Here is a 21,802-nt window from a genome sequence, read left to right as displayed (position 1 = left end):
AAATTCCAAGAAGACTGAGGAAGGATTGGCTAGGGGAACACAGCACAGGACACATGGAAGACTGCGGACTGTTAGGTGAGGGGTGCTTAATCACAAGAGCCAGAGGATACTGAGCATTTATGGGCTGGGAATGCTAACCCAGAGAACCCAGAGGAGCCTGAGGAACCTTGGCTAGTGGAACATGACAGAGGACAAGGGGAGACTGAGTACTGTTAAGTGAGGAGCACTCACCCATAGATCGCAGAGCAGACCAAGAACTTTTTTTTTTTTGAGCTGCCAAGAGAACTTCATTCATTGGAAACTGAGCAACAGACCCCTCAGGGAGCTGCATGCCCCTAAGCCCTGGCCCCTTCTGATTGGACCCTAGTGAAATGTGCACAGTTGATCTCCCTAATGTCAGGGAGAGACAAAGAGGAATGCCATTTTTCTATGTAAAGTGAGGAATAAAAGGGGAGTGAGTAGAAATCTGGTTATCCCTCCTGAGGCTCCCTGTGGAGCTGGGATGCCTGAGGTTACATGGTCCCCAGATCAGGCGTAGATGCACACCCCTCCCAGAGGTAAATTGATCCCAGCTTTTGTATTGGGTTGGGAGAGAGCCTCTTCCGATCATGACAGGCAGAAGTGGCTCTAAGGGCACCTGAGAGATTCCACCCCCAAACCTACCAGGGCACAGGGGCTCTGGATGAACACAAAGGTTCAAGATCATTCCAAGGCCCCTGAGTTGCCAAAATATCCAAGTGACACTGATGTGTTGTGCTGCAGAAGCTGGGGGAAAAGTGGGAAGGAGGCAGGGGAGTACCTACAAATCTCCAACAGGAAAACCAGAAGCAGAGACAGGTAGCCCCAGAGGCTAGTATGTGGGTGCGCCTGGGCAGGCTGGAGGAGAACCCACAGCACACAGTCTCAGAACCTTTGCACAGTGACATACTCACCACCCTCAGCATCAAAGGGACCCAATGGGTACAGAGAAGCTATGTTGCCCTGCCCCCCCCAGATCAAAGACTTCCAGAGTGTCCCATCTCCATGTTCTGGATGTATGGCTTGAGGCTTAGCAGGACAACCAAAGGGCAGAGGATTTCAGGCCAGGACCCAGCAGTGAGATGTTATTTCTGTCCCAGAGCAGGTGCCTGTGTGGAGCATGGAGAGTAGACAGGCAGCGAGGGAGTCTTCAGAGGTAGACATTGAGGGTCTTCAGGATACCCCGGCAGCAAAGCGGGCAGTTGAGGTGGTAGACGGGGTGGCGCATCAGGATTTCAGTGCAGGCCTGGCACAAGCACAGGTGCCTGCAGGGCAGAAGCAGCACAGTCTTTCTCTGGTCCTGGCAGATGACGCACTTCTTCCGCTCCTCTTGCTCCTTTAGCAACTTCCACGGGTCTTGCCCAGCTGTAGATTCTTCCTCATTGAGCCTCTCCCGGCCCCGGGCAGGTGCCACTCTTATGGTACTGACCTCCTCCTCTTCAGCCTCTGACCTGGGCCCTGCTTCAGGAAGTGTGTCCTGTTCCTGGATCCTGGTTGAGAATACACTCCTGGGGCCACCCTGACGGGCCCCTGGTGCCCCTCCCCGGTATGGCCAGCTCACCAGCCTTAGGCTGCTGCTCCACACTTGGCGCCAGGCCTCCAAGCCCAGGGCTAGGCGAGTCAGCCTCACAACGTCCTCTCGCAGTCGACGGTAGGATGGCCGGTTATGAAGCTGACTGAGTGCTCGGGTGGCCAGTCTCAGGGTGAAGTCTGGGTGCAACACAGTCACTGTCACTGCCAGCACACAAGCCAGTAACACCAGGCCAGTGAGATTGACAAGTACAAAGCTGGCCAGGAGTCGGGCAGCTGAGGCCAGCAGTTCCAATACTAGTTGGCAGAGGGTCCAAAGGAGGATGGCCATGGCCACAGCACTGCTGGAAATATGGGTCAGGAAGGCAGCCACCACACCCATCATCCTCCACAGAGGGCCCGTAACTATATCCCAGAGGGCCAGCACCAGAGAGAAGAGGTTCTGAGTGCCAATGAGGCAGATGTTGACCAGGTTGTTGATCACATAGGCCACCAGGCTCATAGCAATAGTACAGATGTCACAGGCCTGGCACAGCAAAGAATGGCCATTGGAGACCACATTGAGGATACCCCTGTGAAGTATTTCCCGGCTCCGTAGTTTCCCATGAGATGCCAGGTGCCCCAGGAGTTTCAGGCTCTTAAGGCCAGAGCAGCAGCTATACAGCACAGTACGCAAGGCCCGCAAGCCCCCAAAGGTGAACGGGACCAAGGCTTCCATGAAGGCCAGCAGCGAAAGCAGGACACCTTGGCCCAAGTGCAGAAGACTAGTCAGTACTGTGTGCGGCAGGTTGTAGATGAAGGCTAGGAGCCAGGCCAGGGAAGCCAGGAGGGAGGATGCCAGCAAGAAGTTGAGATCCAACACCAAGGTCAGCACGTCCAGCACCAGGCCCACCAAATTCACTACCAGATACACAGCCTCCATGATAGGGATATGGAGGTCAGTCCAAAAGAAAGCTGGCTCCTCAGTTGAGGGCGCTGTCAAGGTTGTCAATATTTTGGGTGATCAGTAATTAATTTGGAAGGGAAGTGAACAGTCTCCAACTCAGGGGGAATGAAAATCTAAGGAAAAAGTGGGCTAGAGAGAAGGGGGTCTTAATATAGGGAAAGGGGGCCAGATGCTGCTCCAAGAATCCTGGTTTTGAAGGCGGGCTGGTTGGGAGGGAAGAAGCCAAACATCTCTGAAGTGAAGGTGAGCACAGTCTGGAGGAGAGACCTCAGCTTTGGAGGCCTGGTGTGGTGTACCACCACCAGGCAGTGGGTCAGACAGGGAGGAGACAGGGAACCGATGGGGATGGGATGGGATCGGGTTGGACCTGGCCGTGGGGGTGGCGCTGGCTGGGCGCGGTGTAGCGGTCCAGCTACGCAGGTGCCCCTGTCCCCGCCCGGCCCCCGTCCTCCCGCTCGCGGCGCTGGATGCCAAAGAGGGAATGGAGAGGGAGCCGGCCTCAGCAAACCCCCAGCGCGGCCTCTACTTCGCTGGGCGCAGCCATCTTGTGTCCAGAACTTCTTGACAAAGGGCACGCGCTCAGGGGACACAGAGAAGCCTGAGCATTGCTGGGTCAGCAGTAAAACCCCAAAGGGCACACAGAGGTCCCTGGGGAGACAGAGCACTGCTGGGTGAGGGACGCTCACCCACAGGACTCAGAGGAGAGGACCCTGAGCAACAGAACACTGAGCACTGACTGGGGAGGGGCACTCAGGCACAGGACCCAGAGGAGACTGAGCAATGGATGGTGGGAGGAGGTCTGGAAGAGGACACAGAGAACACTGAGCACTGGTTGTTGATGGGATACTCATCCTTATACCCAGAGGAGACTGAGCTCTGCTGGGAGAGGGGCGCTCACCCACAGGCCTCAAACCCTAGGATCCCTTTAGAGACTATCACTCACCTCAAGTTTTCAGTTACCCAAGTGATGGTGGGACAGTGGTATGTGTTCCAGGTTGGAGGGTGTCCCCCATAATGATGAGAAATTGTCCTGGGCCTGATTCCCAGGTCCTGAAGGTTGCTTGTCCAGTGAAACCAGAGTTCTATGTGGCTTGTCCAGGAAGATCCTGAGCATAGTTGGATATTTGGTTTTCATCCAGAGTTCTCAGAGACCTCAGAAATCATGGGCATGTTAAATTATCCATAAGAACACAGCCACTTGAGTTAAGGTGTGCTAATGGTGGATAATGCATGATGTTATCCTCAGTGCTGTTGAAATGGACATCCACTAACAAGTATCTTGTGGTTTTATGTCCTGCAGAGAAGCCTGTGTACATGGCAGCACCAAAGGCCCAGCAAGGTGGTTGTAAAGAGGAAGTGTCAACATTTTGCCAAGATTCCACAGTAGTGTATTCTTGGAGACACAGATATGGCCACACTGGGTGTACTAACCATAGGGAGAAAGAAGCTCACCCCCAGACTTCATCAAATGAGCAAATGGCCTAGTGCTTAGTTGGATATTTGGTTTTTATCCAATGTTCCCGGAGACCTCAGAAATCATGGGTACATTAAATTATCCATAAGAAAACAGCCACTTGAGCAAAGGTGTGGTAGCGGTGGACAATGTGTGATCGAACCACATCCTCATGTTGGAATGGAGATCCACTAACAACTATCTTGTGGTTACAGGCCCTGGAGAGAAGCCTGTGGGCATGGTAACACCAAAGGCCCAGCAAAAAGGTTGGAAAGAGGAAGTGTCAATATTTCACCTTGATTCCATATTACTCCATTGTTAGACACTCAGATATGTCCACAGTGGGTGTACCAACAGTAGCGGGAGAGGGGCTCACCCACAGATTTCACCAAATGAGCCAGATGAACTAAAGCTCAGAAGCCACTGTGCAGTGTTGGGCTGAGGGCACCCAGCCCCAGTACACAGTGAAGATGGATGATGGCTGGGCAGTGGGTACACATCACAGAACTCAGAAGACCCTGAGCAATGGTGGGTGATGGGAAATTAAGGATGAGACCCAGAGAAGACTTAGTAGTGGTAGGCGAGGTGTGCTTACCCAGAGGACCCAGAGGAGGATAAGCACTGCTGGTTGATGGGCACTCACCCAGAGGACAAAAAGGATACTGAGGCATTTTTTGGCTGGGGCTACATAGCACAGAACCCAGAGTAGACTGTGTACTGTCATCTGGATGGTGCTCACCCACAGCACCCTGAGGAGACAGAGATCTGATGTGCAAGGGGCACTCACCTGCAAGACCTGGAGAAATAGTACTGGAGGGCCAGTGGCACTCACCACCAAGATTCAGGTGAGAGTGAGCACAGGAGAATAAGGAGTGCTCAACAAGAGGACCCAGATGAGATAGAGCAGTGGTGGGCAATGGGGGCTCACCTATAGACTCAAAACCCTGGGAAACTGTCGGAGAGTAACCCTCAAGTTCTTAGGTACCTAGACAGTGTTGCTTGGTCACTGGTCAGATGAGGACCTCCTTGATGCGGAGAAATTCTCCTTGGCCACAAGTCACATGGTCCTCTCCAGGAAAGTTGCTTTTGATTCATATTCCTAGACAGCTGCTTCTCTGGTGAAAAGAGTGTGTCCACTTGCATGTCCAGGGAGATCCTTAGCTTAGTTAGATATTTGGTTTTCATCCAGTGTTCCCAGAGACCTCAGAAATCATGGGCACATTAAATTATCCATAAGGACACAGCCACTAGAGCAAAGGTGTGGTAATGGTGGACAATGCGGGATTGACCCAGGTCCTCAGTACTGTTAGAATGGAGATCCACTAACAATTATCTTGTGGTTTCAAGTCATGGAAAAAAGCCTGTGTGCATGGCAGCATCAAAGTGAGGTGGCTGGAAAGAGGAAGTGTCAACATTTTACCAAGATTCTACAGTAGTGTATTCTTGGACACTTAGATATGCTCAGAGGTCACTGAGCAGTGTTGGGCTCAAGGAACCCTATCCCAGTACTCAGTGGAGTCTATTGATGGCTGGGCAGTGGGCACACATCACAGAACTCAGAGGACCCTAGCAATGGTGGGTGACAGGAGATTTAGGACGTAACCCAAGAAGACAGAGCAGTGCTAGGTGAGGTGTGCTCATCCAGAAGACCACGAGGAGGCTTGGCACTGCTGGGTGATGGGTGCTCACCCAGAGGACAAAGAGGGCACTGAGGCATTTTTGGCTAGTGCTACATAGAACAGAACCCAGAGTAGACTGTGCCCTGTCAGCTGGATGGCACAAACCCACAGGACCCTGAGGAGACAGAGACCTTATGTGCAAGGAACACTCACCTGCAAGATCTGGAGAAATAGCACTAGAGGGCCAGGGGCACTCACCACCAAACTCAGGAGAGACGGAGCACAGGAGAACAATGGGTTCTCAACAAGAGGACCCAGATGAGACTGAAGAATGATGGACAAGGGGGGCTCTCCAACAGGACCCAGAAGAACCTGAGCAATGGTGAATGTGCAAACATAAAGAACAGGACCCAGAGCATACTGAGTTTTACGAGGAGAGTAGCCCTCTCCTGGAGGACACAGAAGAGACTGAGGAATGTTTTGAGAGGAGAACATAGCACAGGTCTCAGAGAAGACTGAAGAGTGTTTGGCAAGTAGCGCTCCCCCAGAATACTCAGAGGAGACTGAGACAGCTGGGGTAAGGTGCGTTCATAGAGGAGACCAAGCAATGGTGGTTGAGGGGAGATTCAGAGTTAACTCAGAGAAGACGAAGCCCTGTTTGGTGATGTGGCAGTCCTTCACAGAACTTAGCAGATGAGTCCTGGTGGGAGAAGAGCACTCACCCACAGATTTGAGAGCGCTGGGAAACTGTCAGAGAGTAGCCCTCACCTCAAGTTCTTAGGCACCTCAGGGATGGTGCACAATGTTGTTTTTTCACAGGTCGGAGGAAGTCCTCCTTGATGAGGAGGAATTGTCCTTGGCCACAGGTCACATGGTCCTCTCAAGCCGAATTGCTTTTGATCCACAGTCCTAGACAGCTGCTTCTCTGGTGAAAAGAGTGATCCCAGTGGCACGTCAGGGAAGATCCAGACCATACTAAGAAATTTGGTTTTCATGCACTGGGACCTTAGGAATACTGGCCAGGTTAAATCATTCATAAGAGTCAGACACTTGAACACAGGTGTGGTAATGTTGGACCATGAGTGACTGAAGTAGGTCCTCAGCACTGTTGCAATTGAGATGCACTAACAGTTATATTGTGGTTTCAGGCATTGGTGAGAAACCACTCTGTAAGGTAGCACCCAAAGGCCAATTGAGGTTGTGAGAAAATGAGAGTATGGACACTTTTTCAAGATTCCATGGTGGTTTTCGCTGGGAAACTCAGGTAATCCACAGTTGGTGTATGAATCTTAGCAGGGAAGTGATTCACCCACAAAGACACTAAATGAACCACAAGCCAAAAGCTTAGAGGAGACTGAGCCCTGGTGGGTAAAATGCGCCCACCCCAAATATCCAGAAGACATTGTGAACTTCTGGGCAAAGGGTGTTCACCCACAAGGCTCAGAGAACTCTGAGCAATGATGAGTGCAGCAAGCTTAAAGAGAATAAGAATAAGCAGTTTTAGGTGAAGGGCACTCACCCACAAGGCCCGAGGCCACTGAGAAATGGTTGGCTAAGAAAATATCGCACAGGACCCAGAGAACACCAGGGACTGTTAGGGGAGAGGTGCTCACCCACAAGACCCAGAGGAGACTGAGCACTACTGTATGATGGGCACTCACCCACAGGACTCAGAGGACCCTGAGAAATGGAGGGTGAAGGGAGATTAAGGACAGGATTTAGAGAGAACTGAGTACTTTTAGGTCAGGGGTGCTCAGCCACAGTTTCCAAGGGGAGTGAGGAGGGATTGGCTAGGGGAACACTGCACAGGACATAGAGAAGACTGAGCACTGTTAGGGGAGGTGTGCTCACCCACAGGACCCAGAGGAGACTGAAGTGGAGGGGAATGCTAACCCAGAGAACCCAGAAGAGACTGAGGATCCTGGTTAGGGGAACACAGCAGAGGACAAGAGGAGACTGAGTACTGTTAGGTGAGGGGTGCTCACCCACAGTTCACAGAGCAGACCCAGAACTGCTTGGCAAAGGACCTGCTCCCAGGGGACACAGAGAAGCCTGAGCAGTGCTGTGCGAGGGGCACTCACCAGAGAACAAGAATAGCCTCACACTGCTAGGGCAGCGGCAAATCCCCAAAGGACACAGAGGTCCCAGGGGAGACTGAGCACTGCTGGGCAAGTGGCAGTGCCCTGCAGGACCCAGGGACAGAGCACGGAACGGCAAGAAGTTCTCATCCCCACATTTCAGTAGTGACTGAGAAGTGGTGGGAAATGGGTGATCACCCAGAGGACCCAGAGGAGACTGAGCATGGCTGGGTGAGGGGTGCTCCCCCACAGGACTCAGAGGAACCTGAGCAATGGTGGGTGAGGGGAGATCAGATGATAGAACAGAGAGAGAAACCTGAGCATTGACTGGCGAGGGGGGCTCAGGCTCAGGACCCAGAGGAGACCAAGCAATGGATGGTTGGAGGAGGTCTGGAAGAGGACACAGAGAATACTGAGCTCTGGTTGTTGATGGGACACTCATCTGTATACCCAGAGGAGACTGAGCTCTGCTGGGAGAGAGGTGCTCATCCATAAGACTCAAAACATTGGAACCTTTTGGAGACTATAACTCACCATGAGTTTTCAGTTACCCAAGTGATAGTGGGACTTGGTGTGTGTTCTCAGGTTGGAGGAAGTCCTCTGTAATGATGGGAAATTGTCCTGGGTCTTGATCCACAGTTCCTGGAAGGATGCTTGTTTGATGAAACGAGAATGCCCACTGGTATGTCCAAGAAGATCCTGAGCATCGTCAAATATTTGGTGTTCATCCAGTGTTCCCAGAGACCTCAGAAATCAAGGGGATGTTAAATTATCTATAAGAAAAAAGCCACTTGAACAAAGGTGTGGTAATGGTGGACAATGTGTGATGGAACCAGGTCCTCAGTGCTGTTGGAATCGAGATCACTAACAATTATGTTTTGGTTTCAGGCCCTGGAGACAAGCCTGTGTGCATGGCAGCACCAAAGGCCCAGTGAGGTTGTTGGAAAGAGGAAATATCAACTTTTTGCCCCCCCAATATTTCACAGTAGTGTATTCTTGGAGACTCAGATATGGTCACAGTTGTTGTACAAACAGTAGCAGGAGAGAAGCTCACCCACAGACTTCACCAAATGAGCCAGAAGGCCTAGGGCTCAGAGTCCTCTGAGCAGTATTGGGCTGAGGTCACCCAGTCCCAATATTCAGTGGAGACTAGTGATGGCTGGGGAGTAAGTGTACACCAGAGAACTCAGAGGACTGTGAGCAATGGTAGGAGATGGGAGATTCAGGTCAGGACCCAAGAGAAAGCACTGCTAGGCAAGGTGTACTTATCCAGAGGACTCAGAGGAAGCTGAACACTGCTGGGTGATGGGCGCTCACCCAGAGGACACAAAGGATACTGAGGCATTTTGGGCTAGGGCGACATAGCACAGAACAGAGTAGACTGTGGACTGTCAGGTGCATGGTGCCCCCTCAAAGGACCCAGAGGAGACAGAGACCTGATGTGCAAAGGACACTCACCTTCTTCAAGACCTGGAGAAATAAAACTGGAGGGTCAGTGGCAATCACCACCAAGATTCAGAAGGGAGTGAGCACAGAATAACAAAGGGTGATCAACAAGAGGACCCAGATGAGATTGAGCAATGTTGAGCAAGGAGAGCTCACCCACAGGACCCAGAAGACCCTGAGCAATCTTGAGTGTGCAAACATAAAGGACAGAACCAGAGCATACTGAGTTTTATGAGGAGACTAATCTTCTCCTGGAGGACACAGAAGATACTAAGGAAATGTTTTTTGTGAGGAAAACATAGAACAGGTCCCAGAGAAGACTGAGGAGTGTTTGGCCAGAGGCACTCCTGCAGAAGACCCAGAGGACACTGAGCCCTGCTGGGTATGGTGTGTTTATTCACTCCTGTTCATAACTCCTAATGGAGACCGAGCAATGGTGGTTGAAGGGAGATTCAGACTGAAATCAGAGGAGACTGGGTCCTATTTGGTGATGCGGCAGTCCTTCACAGAAGTCAGAGGAGATAAGCCTTGGTGGGAGAGGACCTCTCACGCACAGATTCAGAGCCCTAGGAAACTGTCGGTAGCCCTCACCTCAAGTTCTCAGGAACCTCAGGGATGGTGACAGTGTTGCTTTTTAACAAGTCAGAGGAAGTCTTACTGGATCAGGAGAAATTGTCCTTTGCCACAGGTCACATGGTCCTCTCCAGGAGAATTGCTGTTGATTCACAGTCCTAGACAGCTGCTTCTCTGTTGGAAACAGTGTGCCCAAACATGTCAGGGAAGATCCAGACCATACTTGGAAATTTGGTTTTCATGCACTGGTCCCCACAAGGTCCTTAGGAATACTGGCCAAGTTAAATCATTCATAAGAGCTCAGCCACTTGAGCACAGGTGTGGTGATGGTGGACCATGAGAGACTGAAGTAGGTCCTCAGCGCTGTTGCAATTGAGATGCACTAACAGTTATATTGTGGTTTCAGGCATTGGTGAGAAGCCCCACTGTACAGGAGCACCAAAAGCCAATTGAGGTTGTTGGAAAATGACAGTATGGACAGTTTTTCAAGATTCCATAGTGGTTTTCGCTGGGAAACTCAGGTAATCCACAGTTGGTGTATGAATCTTAGCAGGGAAGGGATTCACCCATAAAGACACTAAATGAACCACAAGCCAAAAGCTTAGAGGAGACTGAGCCCTGGTGTGTAAAATACGCCCACCCCAAATATCCAGAAGACATTGTGAACTTCTGGGCAAAGGGTGTTCACCCACAAGGCTCAGTGAACTCTGAGCAATGATGAGTGCAGCAAGCTTAAAGAGAATAAGAATAAGCAGTTTTAGGTGAAGGGCACTCACCCACAAGGCCCGAGGCCACTGAGAAATGGTTGACTAAGAGAATATCGCACAGGACCCAGAGAACACCAGGGACTGTTAGGTGAGAGGTGCTCACCCACAAGACCCAGAGGAGACTGAGCACTACTGTATGATGGGCACTCACCCACAGGACTCAGAGGACCCTGAGAAATGGAGGGTGAAGGGAGATTAAGGACAGGATTTGGAGAGAACTGAGTACTTTTAGGCCAGGGGTGCTCAGCCACAGTTTTCAAGGGGAGTGAGGAGGGATTGGCTAGAAGAACACAGCACAGGACACAGAGATGCCTGAGCACTGTTAGGTGAGGGGTGCTCACCCACAAGATCTAGAGGAGACTGAGCACTGAGGGGAGGGGAACGCTAACCCGGAGAACCCAGAGGAGACTGAGGATCCTTGTTAGGGGAACACAGCAGAGGACAAGAGGAGACTGAGTACTGTTAGGTGAGGGGTGCTCACCCACAGTTCACAGAGCAGACCCAGAACTGCTTGGCAAAGGACCTGCACCCAGGGGACACAGAGAAGCCTGAGCACTGCTGTGCGAGGGGCACTCACCAGAGAACAAGAATAGCCTCACACTGCTGGGGCAGCGGCAAAACCCCAAAGGACACAGAGGTCCCAGGGGAGACTGAGCACTGCTGGGCAAGTGGCAGTGCCCTGCAGGACCCAGGGACAGAGCACCGAACAGCAAGAGGCTCTCATCCCCACATTTCAGTAGTGGTGGGAAATGGGTGATCAACCAGAGGACCCAAAGGAGACTGAGCATGGCTGGGTGAGGGTTGCTCCCCCACAGGACTCAGAGGAACCTGAGCAATGGTGGGTGAGGGGAGATCAGACGATAGAACAGAGAGAGAAACCTGAGCATTGACTGGCGAGGGGGGCTCAGGCTCAGGACCCAGAGGAGACCAAGCAATGGATGGTTGGAGGAGGTCTGGAAGAGGACACAGAGAACACTGAGCGCTGGTTGTTGATGGGACACTCATCTGTATACCCAGAGGAGACTGAGCTCTGCTGGGAGAGAGGTGCTCATCCATAAGACTCAAAACTTTGGAACCTTTTGGAGACTATAACTCACCATGAGTTTTCAGTTACCCAAGTGATAGTGGGACTTGGTGTGTGTTCTCAGGTTGGAGGAAGTCCTCTGTAATGATGGGAAATTGTCCTGGGTCTTGATCCGCAGTTCCTGGAAGGATGCTTGTTTGATGACACGAGAATGCCCACTGGCATGTCCAAGAAGATCCTGAGCATCGTCAAATATTTGGTGTTCATCAAGTGTTCCCAGAGACCTCAGAAATCAAGGGGATGTTAAATTATCTATAAGAAAAAAGCCACTTGACCAAAGGTGTGGTAATGGTGGACAATGTGCGATGGAACCAGGTTCTCAGTGCTGTTGGAATCGAGATCACAAACAATTATGTTTTGGTTTCAGGCCCTGGAGAGAAGCCTGTGTGCATGGCAGAACCAAAGACCCAGTGAGGTGGTTGGAAAGAGGAAGTGCAACACTTTGCCAAAATTCCAATCTAGTGTATTCTTGGAGACTCAGATATGGCCACAGTTGTTGTACTAACAGTAGCAGAAGAGAGGCTCACCCACAGACTTCACCAAATGAACCCATTGGCCTAGGGCTCAGAGGACACCGAGCAGTGTTGGGTAAGGGCACCCAGCCCCAGTACACAGAGGAGATGGCTGATGTCTGGGCAGGGTGTGCACCACAGAACTCAGAGGACCATAAGCAATGGTAGGTAATGGGAGATTCAGGATAGGATTCTATAAGAGCAGTGCTAGACGAGGTGTACTCATCTATAGGACCCAGGAGGCTGGGCACTGCTGGGTGATGGGTGCTCACACAGAGGACAAAAAAGATATGAGGCATTTTGGGCTAGGGCTACATAGCACAGAATCCAGAGTAGACTGTGGACTGTCAGGTGCATGGTACCCCCTTCAAAGGACCCAGAGAAGACAGAGACCTGATGTGCAAAGGACACTCACCTTCATGACCTGGAGAAATAGCACTAGAAGGCCAGGGGCGCTCACCACCAAGATTCAGAAGAGAATGAGCACAGGACAACAAGGGGTACTCAACAAGAGGACCCAGATGAGATTGAGCAATGGTGGGCAAGGGGGCCTCATCCACAGGACCCAGAAGACCCTGAGCAATGGTGAATGTACAAACATAAAGGAAAGGACCCAGAGCATACTGAGTTTTATGAGAAGTGTAACCCTCTCCCGGAAGACACAGAAGAGACTGAGAAATGTTTTGAGAGGAGAACATAGCACAGGTCCCAGAGAAGACTGAGGAGTGTTTGGCAAGTAGCAGTCACCCAGAATACCCAGAGGGGACTGAGCAAGGCTGAGTGAGGTATGTTCATGCACAGGATATAGACAAGACCGAGCAATGATCGTTGAGGGGAGATTCAGAGTGAACTCAGAGAAGACTGAGCCCTGTGTGGTGATGCAGCAGTCCTTCACAAAAATCAGAGCAGATGAGCCCTGGTGGGACAGGAACACTCACGCACAGATGCAGAGCCTTGCCCTCACCTCATATTCTCAGGTAACTTAGGGATGGTGAACAGGGTTGCTTTTTCAAAAATCAGAGGAAATCCTCCTGGATCAGGAGAAATTGTCCTTGGCCACACATCATATGGTCTGCTCCAGCAGAATTGCATTTGATGTACAGTCCTAGACAGCTGCTTCTCTGGTGAAAAGAGTATGCCCTGTGACATGTCGGGGAAGCTCCAGACCATATTTGGAAATTTGGTTTTCATGCACTGGTTCCCACAGGGACCTTAGGAATACTGGCCAGGTTAAATCATTCATAAGAGCTCAGCCACTTGAGCACAGGTGTGATGATGGTGGACCATGAGTGATTGAAGCAGGTCCTCAGCACTGTTGCAAGTGGGATGCACTAACAGTTATCTTGTGGTTTCAGGCATTTATGAGAAGCCCCTCTGTACAGTAGCACCAAAGGCCAAGTGAGGTTGTGGGAAAGCCGACAGTATGGACACTTCTCCAAGATTCCATGGTTGTGTTTGCTTTGAAACTCAGGTGAGGCCACAGTTGGTGTATGAATCTTAGCAGGGAAGGGATTCACCCACAAAGGTCACTAAATAAACCACGAGGCCAAGAGCTCAGAAGAGACTGAGCCCTGGTGGGTAAAATGCGCCCACCCCCAAAATCCAGAAGACATTGAGAATTCATGCAAGGAGCGCTCACTCACAAGGCTCAGGGGATCCTGAGCAATGGTGTGTGTAGTGAGCTTAAAGAGAGGACCCACAGAATAATAAACACTCTTAGGCGAAGGACACTCACCACAAGACCCAGAGGAGACTGAGCACTGCTGGGTGAGGGGTGCTCACCCACAGAACTAAGAAGGCCTGAACAATGGTACATGAGGGGAGATTAAGACAGGATTTAAAGAGGTCTAAATACTTTCAGGCGAGAGGTGCTTCGACACAAATTCCAAGAAGACTGAGGAAGGATTGGCTAGGGGAACACAACACAGGATGCTGAGAGCCATAGCCAAGTAAGAATGACGCATGGCATTTTTGGTTGAAAGGTGACCCTGCTCAGGGAATAGGGCGGCTCCAGGTTTAGGGCGGATCCTGCTGGGAATAGGGCATATCCTGCTCCTCAGGCGCGGGCTCCTTGAGTTCCAGTTGAGTTCTCCTGGGGTTCTGAGAGTATTGGTACACAGAGCCCAGTGGAGGGAATGTATTTTCCCAGAACGTGAGTGTAGAGTGTCGGTGAGAGTTCGGGAATAAAGAGTTGCTGTTGGAATCTACAAGTTTTTGTGGTGGCTCGGTTATTTTGTGCCCAGACAGACTGCAGCAACAGGACACAGAGAAGCCTGAGCACTGTTAGGGGAGGGGTGCTCACCCACAGGACCCAGAGGAGACTGAGCAGTGAGGGGAGGGGAATGCTAACCCAGAGAACCCAGAGAAGACTGAGGATCCTGACTAGGGAAACATAGCAGAGGACAAGCGGAGACTGAGTACTCTTAGGTAAGGGGAACTCACCCACAGAGCGGACCCAGAACTGCTTGACAAAGGATCTGCATCCAGGGGACACAGAGAAACCTGAGCACTGCTGGGTCAGCGACAAAACCCAAAAGGACAGAGGTCCCAGGGGAGACTGCGCACTGCTGGGTGAGGGACATTCACCCACAGGACTCAAAGGACCCTGAGTAATGGTGGGAGAGTGGAGATAAGATAGAACACAGAGAGAAGCCTGAGCACTGACTGGTGAGGGGTGCTCAGGCTCAGGACCCAGAGGAGATTGCACAATGGATGGTGGGAGGAGATCTGGAAGAGGACACAGAGAACACTGAGCACTGGTTGTTGATGGGACACTCATCCGTTTACCCCAAAGGGCCTGAGCTCTCCGGGGATAGGGGTGGTCCGCCCACAGAACTCAAACCCTTGGAACCTTTTGGGGACTATCACTCATCCATAGTTTTCAGTTACCCAAGTGATAGTGGGACAGTGGTGTGTGTTCCCAGGTTGGAGGAAGTCCTCAGTAATGACGAGAAATTGTCCTGGGCCTTGATATACTGGTCCTGGAAGGGTGCTTGTTTGGTGAAACGAGATTGCCCAGTGGCATGTCCAGGAAGATCCTGAGCATAGTTGGATATTTGGTTTTCATCCAGTGTTCCCAGAGACCTCAGAAATCATGGGCACATTAAATTATCCATAAGAACACAGCCACTTGAGCAAAGGTGTGCTAATGGTGGACAATGCATGATCGAACCACATCCTCAGAGCTGTTGGGATGGAGATCCACTAACAACTATCTTGTGGTTACAGGCCCTGGAGAGAGGCCTGTGGTCGTGGCTGCACCAAAGTCCCAGCAAAAAAGGTTGGAAAGAGGTAGGGTCAATATTTCACTTTGATTCCACAGTAGTGTATTCTTGGACACTCAGATATGGCCACAGTGTGTGTACTAATGGTAACGGGAGAGAGGCTCACCCACAGACTTCACCAAATGAGCCAGATAGACTACGGCTCAGAGGACACTGAGCAGTGTTGGGCTGAGGGCACCTAGCCCTGCTACACAGTGAAGATGGCTGATGACTGGGTAGTGGGCGATCATCACAGAACTCAGAAAACCCTGAGCAATGGTGAGTGATGGTAGATTAAGGATGAGACCCAGAGAAGACTGAGCAGTGGTAGGCGAGGTGTGCTCACCCAGAGGACCCAGAGGAGGATGAACACTGCTCATCAACCAGAGGTTGATGGGCACTCACCCAGAGAACAAAAAGGATACTGAGGCATTTTTGGTGGGGCTACATAACACCCAGAGTAGACTGTGTTCTCTCAGCTGGATGGTGCCCCCCCCAGCACCCTGAGGAGACAGAGCCCTGATGTGAAAGGGGTGCTCACCTGCAAGACCCCGAGAAATAGCACTGGAGGGCCAATGGCACTCAACACCAAGATTCAGGAGAAAGTGAGTACAGGAGAACAAGGGGTGCTTAACAAGAGGACCCAGATGAGACTGAGCAATGCTGGGTAAGGAGCACTCACCCACAGATTCAGAGTCTTGGGAAACTGTCAGAGAGTAGCCCTCACCTCAAGTTCTCAGGTACCTCAGGGATGCTGGACAGTGTTGCTTGGTCACTGGTCAGATGAAGACCTCCTCAATGAGGAGAAATTGTCCTTGGCCACAAGTCTCATGGTCCTCTCCAGGAGAGTTGCTTTTGATTTATATTCTTAGACAGCTGCTTCTCTGGTGAAAAGAGTGTGCCCACTTGTATGTCTGGGGAGATCCTTAGTTTAGATGGATATTTGATTTTCATCCAATGTTCCCAGAGACCTCAGAAATCATGGGCACATTAAATTATCCATAAGGACACAGCCACTGGAGCAAAGGTGTGGTAATGGTGGACAATGCTTGATGGAACCAGTTTCTCAGTGCTGTTGGAATGAAGATCCACTAACAATTATCTTGTGGTTTCAAACCCTGGAGAGAAGCCTGTGTGCAGGGCAGCACCAAAGGCCCAGTGAGGTGGTTGGAAAGACAAAGTGTCAACATTTTGCCAAGATTCTACAGTAGTGTATTCTTGGACACTCAGAGGTCATTGAGCAGTACTGGGCTAAAGGCACCCAGTCCCAGTACTCAGTGGAGACTACTGATGGCTGAGCAGTGGGCGCACATCACAGAACTCAGAGGACCCTGAGCAATGGTGGGTGACAGGAGATTTAGGACCTAACCCAAGAAGACAGAGCAGTGCTATAGGTGAGAGGTGCTCATCCAGAGGACCCAAAGGAGGCTTAGCACTGCTGGGTGATGGGTGCTCACCCAGAGGACAAAGAGGATACTGAGGCATTTTTGGCTAGTGCTACATAGCACAGAACCCAGAGTAGACTGTGCACCTGTCTGCTGTATGGTGCTACCCCATAGGACTCTGAGGAGACAGAGACCTGATGTGCAAGGGACACTCACCTGCAAGACGTAGAGAAATAGCACTGGAGGGCCAGTGGCACTCACCACCAAATTCAGAAGAGACGAGCACAGGAGAACAATGGGTTCTCAACAAGAGGACCCAGATGAGATTCAGGAATGTTGGACAGTGGGGCTGCCCAACAGGACCCAGAAGACCCTGAGCAAACATAAAGACCTTGAGCAAACACTGGTGAGTGTGCAAACATAAAGAACAGGACCCAGAGCATACTGAGTTTTATGAGGAGAGAAACCCTCTCCTGGAAGACACAGGAGAGACTGAGAAATGTTTTGAGAGGAGAACATAGCACAGGTCCCAGAGAAGACTGAGGAGAGTTTGGCAAGTAGCGCTCCCCCAGAAGATCCAGATGAGACTGAGCACATCGGGGTGAAGTGCGTTCATGCACAGGACATAGAGGAGACTGAGCAATGTTTGTTGAGGAGAGATTCAGAGTGAACTCAGAGAAGACTGAGCCATGTTTGGTGATGCGGCAGTCCTTCACAGAACTTAGCAGAGGAGCCCTGGTGGGAGACATGCATTCAGCCGCACACACTCCGAGCTCTGGAAAACTGTCAGAGACTAGCCCTCACCTGAAGTTCTCAGGAACCTCAGGGATGGTGCACAATGTTGCTTTTTCACAGGTCAGAGGAAGTCCTCCTCAATTAGGAGAAATTGTCCTTGGCCACAGGTCACATGGTCCTCTTGAGCAGAATCACTTTTGATCCATAGTCCTAGACCGCTGCTTCTCTGGTGAAAAGAGTGTGCCCATGGCATGTCAGGGAATTCCAGACCATACTTCAAAATTTGATTTTCATGCACTTGTCCCCACAGGGACCTTAGAAATATTGGCCAGATTAAATCATTCATAAGAGCTCAGCCCCTTGAGCACAGGTGTGGTAATGGCAGACCACGAGTGATTGAAGTAGGTCCTGTTGCAATTGAAATGCACCAACAGTTATTTTGTGGTTTCAGGCATTGGTGAGAGGCACCTCTGTAGGGTAGCACCAAAGGCCAAGTGAGGTTGTGGGAAAGAGATAATATGGACACTTCATAATTCCACCATCGGGTTCTTTGTGAATCTCAGTAAGGTGACAATGAATATCAGCAGGAAAGGGATTCATCCACAAAGGTCACTAAATGAACCAGGTGGCCTAGGGCTCACAGGACTCTGAGGCCTTGAGGGTCAAGAGCAACCACCCCAAATACCAAGAGGACATTGAGAACTCCTGGAACGGAACACTCACCCAGAAGGCTCAAGGGACCCTGAGCAATGGTGAGTGCGGTGAGCATAAGGAGAGGACCCACATAAGAATGAGCAATCTTAGGTGAAGTGTACTTGCCTGCAAGGTTTGAGGCTACTGAGAAATGGTTGGCTAAGAGAACATTGCACAGGACCCAGAGAACCCTAGGGACTGTTAGGTGAGAGGCCCTCACCCACAAGACCCAGAGGAGGCTGAGCACTGCTTGGTGAGGGGCGCTCAGGCACAGGACCCAGAGGAGACTGAGCAATGGATGGTGGGAGGTCGTCTGGAAGAGGACACAGAGAACACTGAGCACTGGTTGTTGACGGGACACTCACCCATATACCCTGAGGAGACTGAGCTCTGCTGGTAGAGTGGTGCTTACCCACGGGATTCAAACCCTTGGAACCTTTTGGGGACTATCACTCACCACAAATTTTCAGTTACCCAAGTGACGGTGGGACAGCGGTGTGTATTCCTAGGTTGGAGGAAGTCCTCGGTAATGAGAAATTGTCCTGGGCCTGATCCCCAGGTCCTGGAAGATTGACTGTACAGTGAAAACAAGCGTGCCCAGTGGCATGTCTAGGAAGATCCTGAGCATAGTTGGATATTTGGTTTTCTTCTAGTGTTCCCAGAGACCTCAGAAATCATGGGGATGTTAAATTATCCATAAGAACACAGCCACTTGAGCAAAGGGTGGTAATGGTGGACAATGCATGATTGAACCAGGTCCTCAGTACTGTTGGAATGGAGATCCACTAACAATTATCTTGTGATTTCAGGCCCTGCAGAGAAGCCTGTGTGAATGGCAGCACCAAAGGCCCAGCGAGTTGGTTGGAAAGAGGAAGTGTCAACTTTTCGCCAAGATTTCACAGTAGTGTGGTTTGGATACTCAGATACAGCCACAGTGGGTGTACTAATGGTAGGGGGAGAGAGGCTTACCCTCAGACTTCACCAAATGAGCCTGATGGCCTAGGGCTCAGAGGACACTGAGCAGTGTTGGCCTAAGAGCAACCAGCCCTAGTACTCAGCAGAGATGGCTGATACCTGGGCAGTGAGCACGCACCACAGAACTCAGAGGACCCTGAGCCATGGTGGGTTATAGATGATTAAGGACAGGACCCAGAGAAGACTGAGCAGTTCTACATGAGGTGTGCTCTCCCACTGGATCCAGAGGTTGCTGGGCACTGAAGGTCATGGCCGCTCATCCAGAGGACAAAGAGGATACTGAGGCATTTTTGTCTAGCGCTACATAGCACAGAACCCAGAGTAGACTGTGCACTGTCAGCTGGATGGAGCTACCCCACAGGACCCTGAGGATCAGAGACCTGATGTGCGAGGAGTATTCACTTGGAAGATACCAAGAAAAAGCCCTGGATCCTAAATGGTGCTCACCACCATGATTCTTGGGAGACTGAGCACTGGTGAACAAAGAGTGTTTGTGAAGAGGTCCCAGGTGTGATTGAGGAATGATAGGCAAGCAGTGGTCACTCATGAGATCCAGAGGTCTCTGAGCAATGATGGATGAGGCAACCTTAAGGACAGGACCCAGAGAATACTGATTTTGTAGTGAGGAGCCCTCACCACAGAGCTGAGAAAATAGGAATGTTTTGCTAGGAAAACATAGCACAGGACCGAGGGATATTTGAGAACTCTTAGGATGCAGTGTTCCCCACAGTCCCAGGAGGAGACTGAGACATCTCTATTAGGGGAAGTTTCTCTCAGAACAGAATGGAGAGTTAGTAGGGTGGTTCATGGGCTCTCATTCATTAGACTCAGTGAAGACTGTGCTCTGTGGTGGCCCACAGTATAGTTAACATCTTTAGTACTCACATTTTTCCTTTCCCCATGTTCTTAGGTGAGGTTGGTGCTCATCTCTTGGTCTCCTTCCATCTTCCCTGGTCTCTGCCTCACAGTGTCCTCTCCTCCTGGTGGTCTGGCAACAGTCTCCAAGCAGTTTGTTGTGCTCTGCCTACCCTCTCTCCTTTCTACCTATGATATTGTGATGTCATAATGGCCTTGGAGGAGGGTCAGGCTCAGTTGCTGATGCTACTGTGGGCTTGGAGAGGGTATGGAGGCCTTCAGGACCAGCTGTGTCCCTCAGTCTAACCTTTCCTTGGCCTTAATGTCCTCTGCTTCCACTGGTTATATTAGTAGGCCTGAAAAATCTGTGCCAAAGTCTATTACTGGTTGTCCCTTGATTTCTGTGAATGACTTTGGTAGGGGTGCTGTCCTGGACATCAGTGATTTGGAGTCACAAGGTGACTTGGAGATTGGGTATGAGAGCCTCAGTTTCCCAACCAGCCCCTGCTAAAGCCAGGGGCCTCCTTGTCTCCGGCTTTCTCAATTGGGTTCCTGGGCCTGCTCTGTAAACCTTGTTTCTTCTGGGCTCAGCCCTGGGACCCCACTGTGTCCCTCTTCTACCAGCTATTATCTCGCCCTTGCATACCACTTGGTGCCTGGCCCTTCTGGAACTCCACCCAACCATCCTGTTCTGGGTCTTCTGACCCTGACAGTAGGAATCCCACAGGCTCCTGTGTGGTCCTCATTGAAGGGTGGGAATAAAGTCCCACCACAGGGTCAGGATCTGTCCTAGTTCCTGGGCTGCTCAGCCCAGGGCATTTGTGACAAGGCAGAGCCTACACCTCTGCCACAGACTCTGCCAGTATCCCCAGTGCTACACAGTTGGGGCTTGTTCTTGTTACCCCCATTCCTCCCCACACAGATTTCCCCAGAGTGCTGTGGTTTTAGAGGAGACTGAGATGTCTGGACCACCTGGAGACAGAAAAGGGACCTTGGTGTGGCTTTAGGACATCCCAGCTGCGGTGGGGATGGTGTCACCTGGGTGCAGAAGGGCCCGGGTGGTCTCTCCTCCTCACCTTCCTTTTCCTCCTCCCTCAGAGTTTCTGGGGTTTACCAAGAACTTCAAGGAGCCTGGCGATGATTCAGAGGCCAGTGTTCCCAAACCCCAGTGTCCTCAAAAGATGGAGAATGGTGTGTTCACGTCACAGAAGCAGCCTCAGAACATGGACCCTTCCCTGAGTCCCTCTCCCCTTCAGCTTATCTCCTTTGTCAGGATGGGGAGGGGCCTTGGGACTCTTTGTTTTTTTGTTCTGAGACATTCTCCAAGTTGCCCAGGGTGGCTTTAAACTTGATCCTTCTGCCTCAGCCTCCTGAGTAGGTGGAATTATAGGTGTGGGCCACAGTGCCCAGCCTCAGCCCCCATCTTGTTAAAGACCTTTACAATGGCCTGGTGTTGGAGAAACTGTAAGAGTCAGACCCACACTAATGACAGCCAGGAAGCACAGTGGCTCTAAAGTCACACACACACATACACACTTGTGCTATCGTGTGTGCAAGGCTGAAGCTTGGTCTTCCTCTTTGAAAAGGGCCAGGCACACAGCCCCTGAAGAGTCTGCCTGTTGAGGGCCGCGCACGCTGGTGGCCGCCACTCAGCGGCTCCCGCGTCCTCCTCCGTGTCCCGCCTTCCCTCGCGGTGGCCCGCCCCGTCTCCACCTCCCTCCGCAGCCCCGGAGGCTGTCTGGGTGCCGCGTGGGAGAGAGGCCGGGGATCCACGCTGCCCACAACACCTTCTGGGGCGCGGGCTGAGGCCAGAGCGGGCCTGGTCCACAGGCGGTGGAGCCAGGAGCAAACCACTCTGAGGAGGCAAGAT

General features: G+C 51.3%; 1 protein-coding gene across 1 annotated transcript; it reads right to left on the bottom strand.

Annotated features, from left to right (window-relative positions):
- Positions 1 to 1,168: 1,168 nt before the first annotated feature.
- Positions 1,169 to 2,470, bottom strand: LOC139702045 (E3 ubiquitin-protein ligase RNF26-like). The gene has a single exon (XM_071601998.1). The coding sequence runs from the start codon at positions 2,468 to 2,470 to the stop codon at positions 1,169 to 1,171; it is 1,302 nt and encodes a 433-aa protein (XP_071458099.1).
- Positions 2,471 to 21,802: the final 19,332 nt, after the last annotated feature.

This window comes from Marmota flaviventris, chromosome 15, assembly GCF_047511675.1.
Source record: "Marmota flaviventris isolate mMarFla1 chromosome 15, mMarFla1.hap1, whole genome shotgun sequence".
Taxonomy (NCBI): domain Eukaryota; kingdom Metazoa; phylum Chordata; class Mammalia; order Rodentia; family Sciuridae; genus Marmota; species Marmota flaviventris.
The sequence above is the reverse complement of the archived record's forward strand: the minus strand, read 5'-3'. Positions and strand labels throughout refer to the sequence as shown.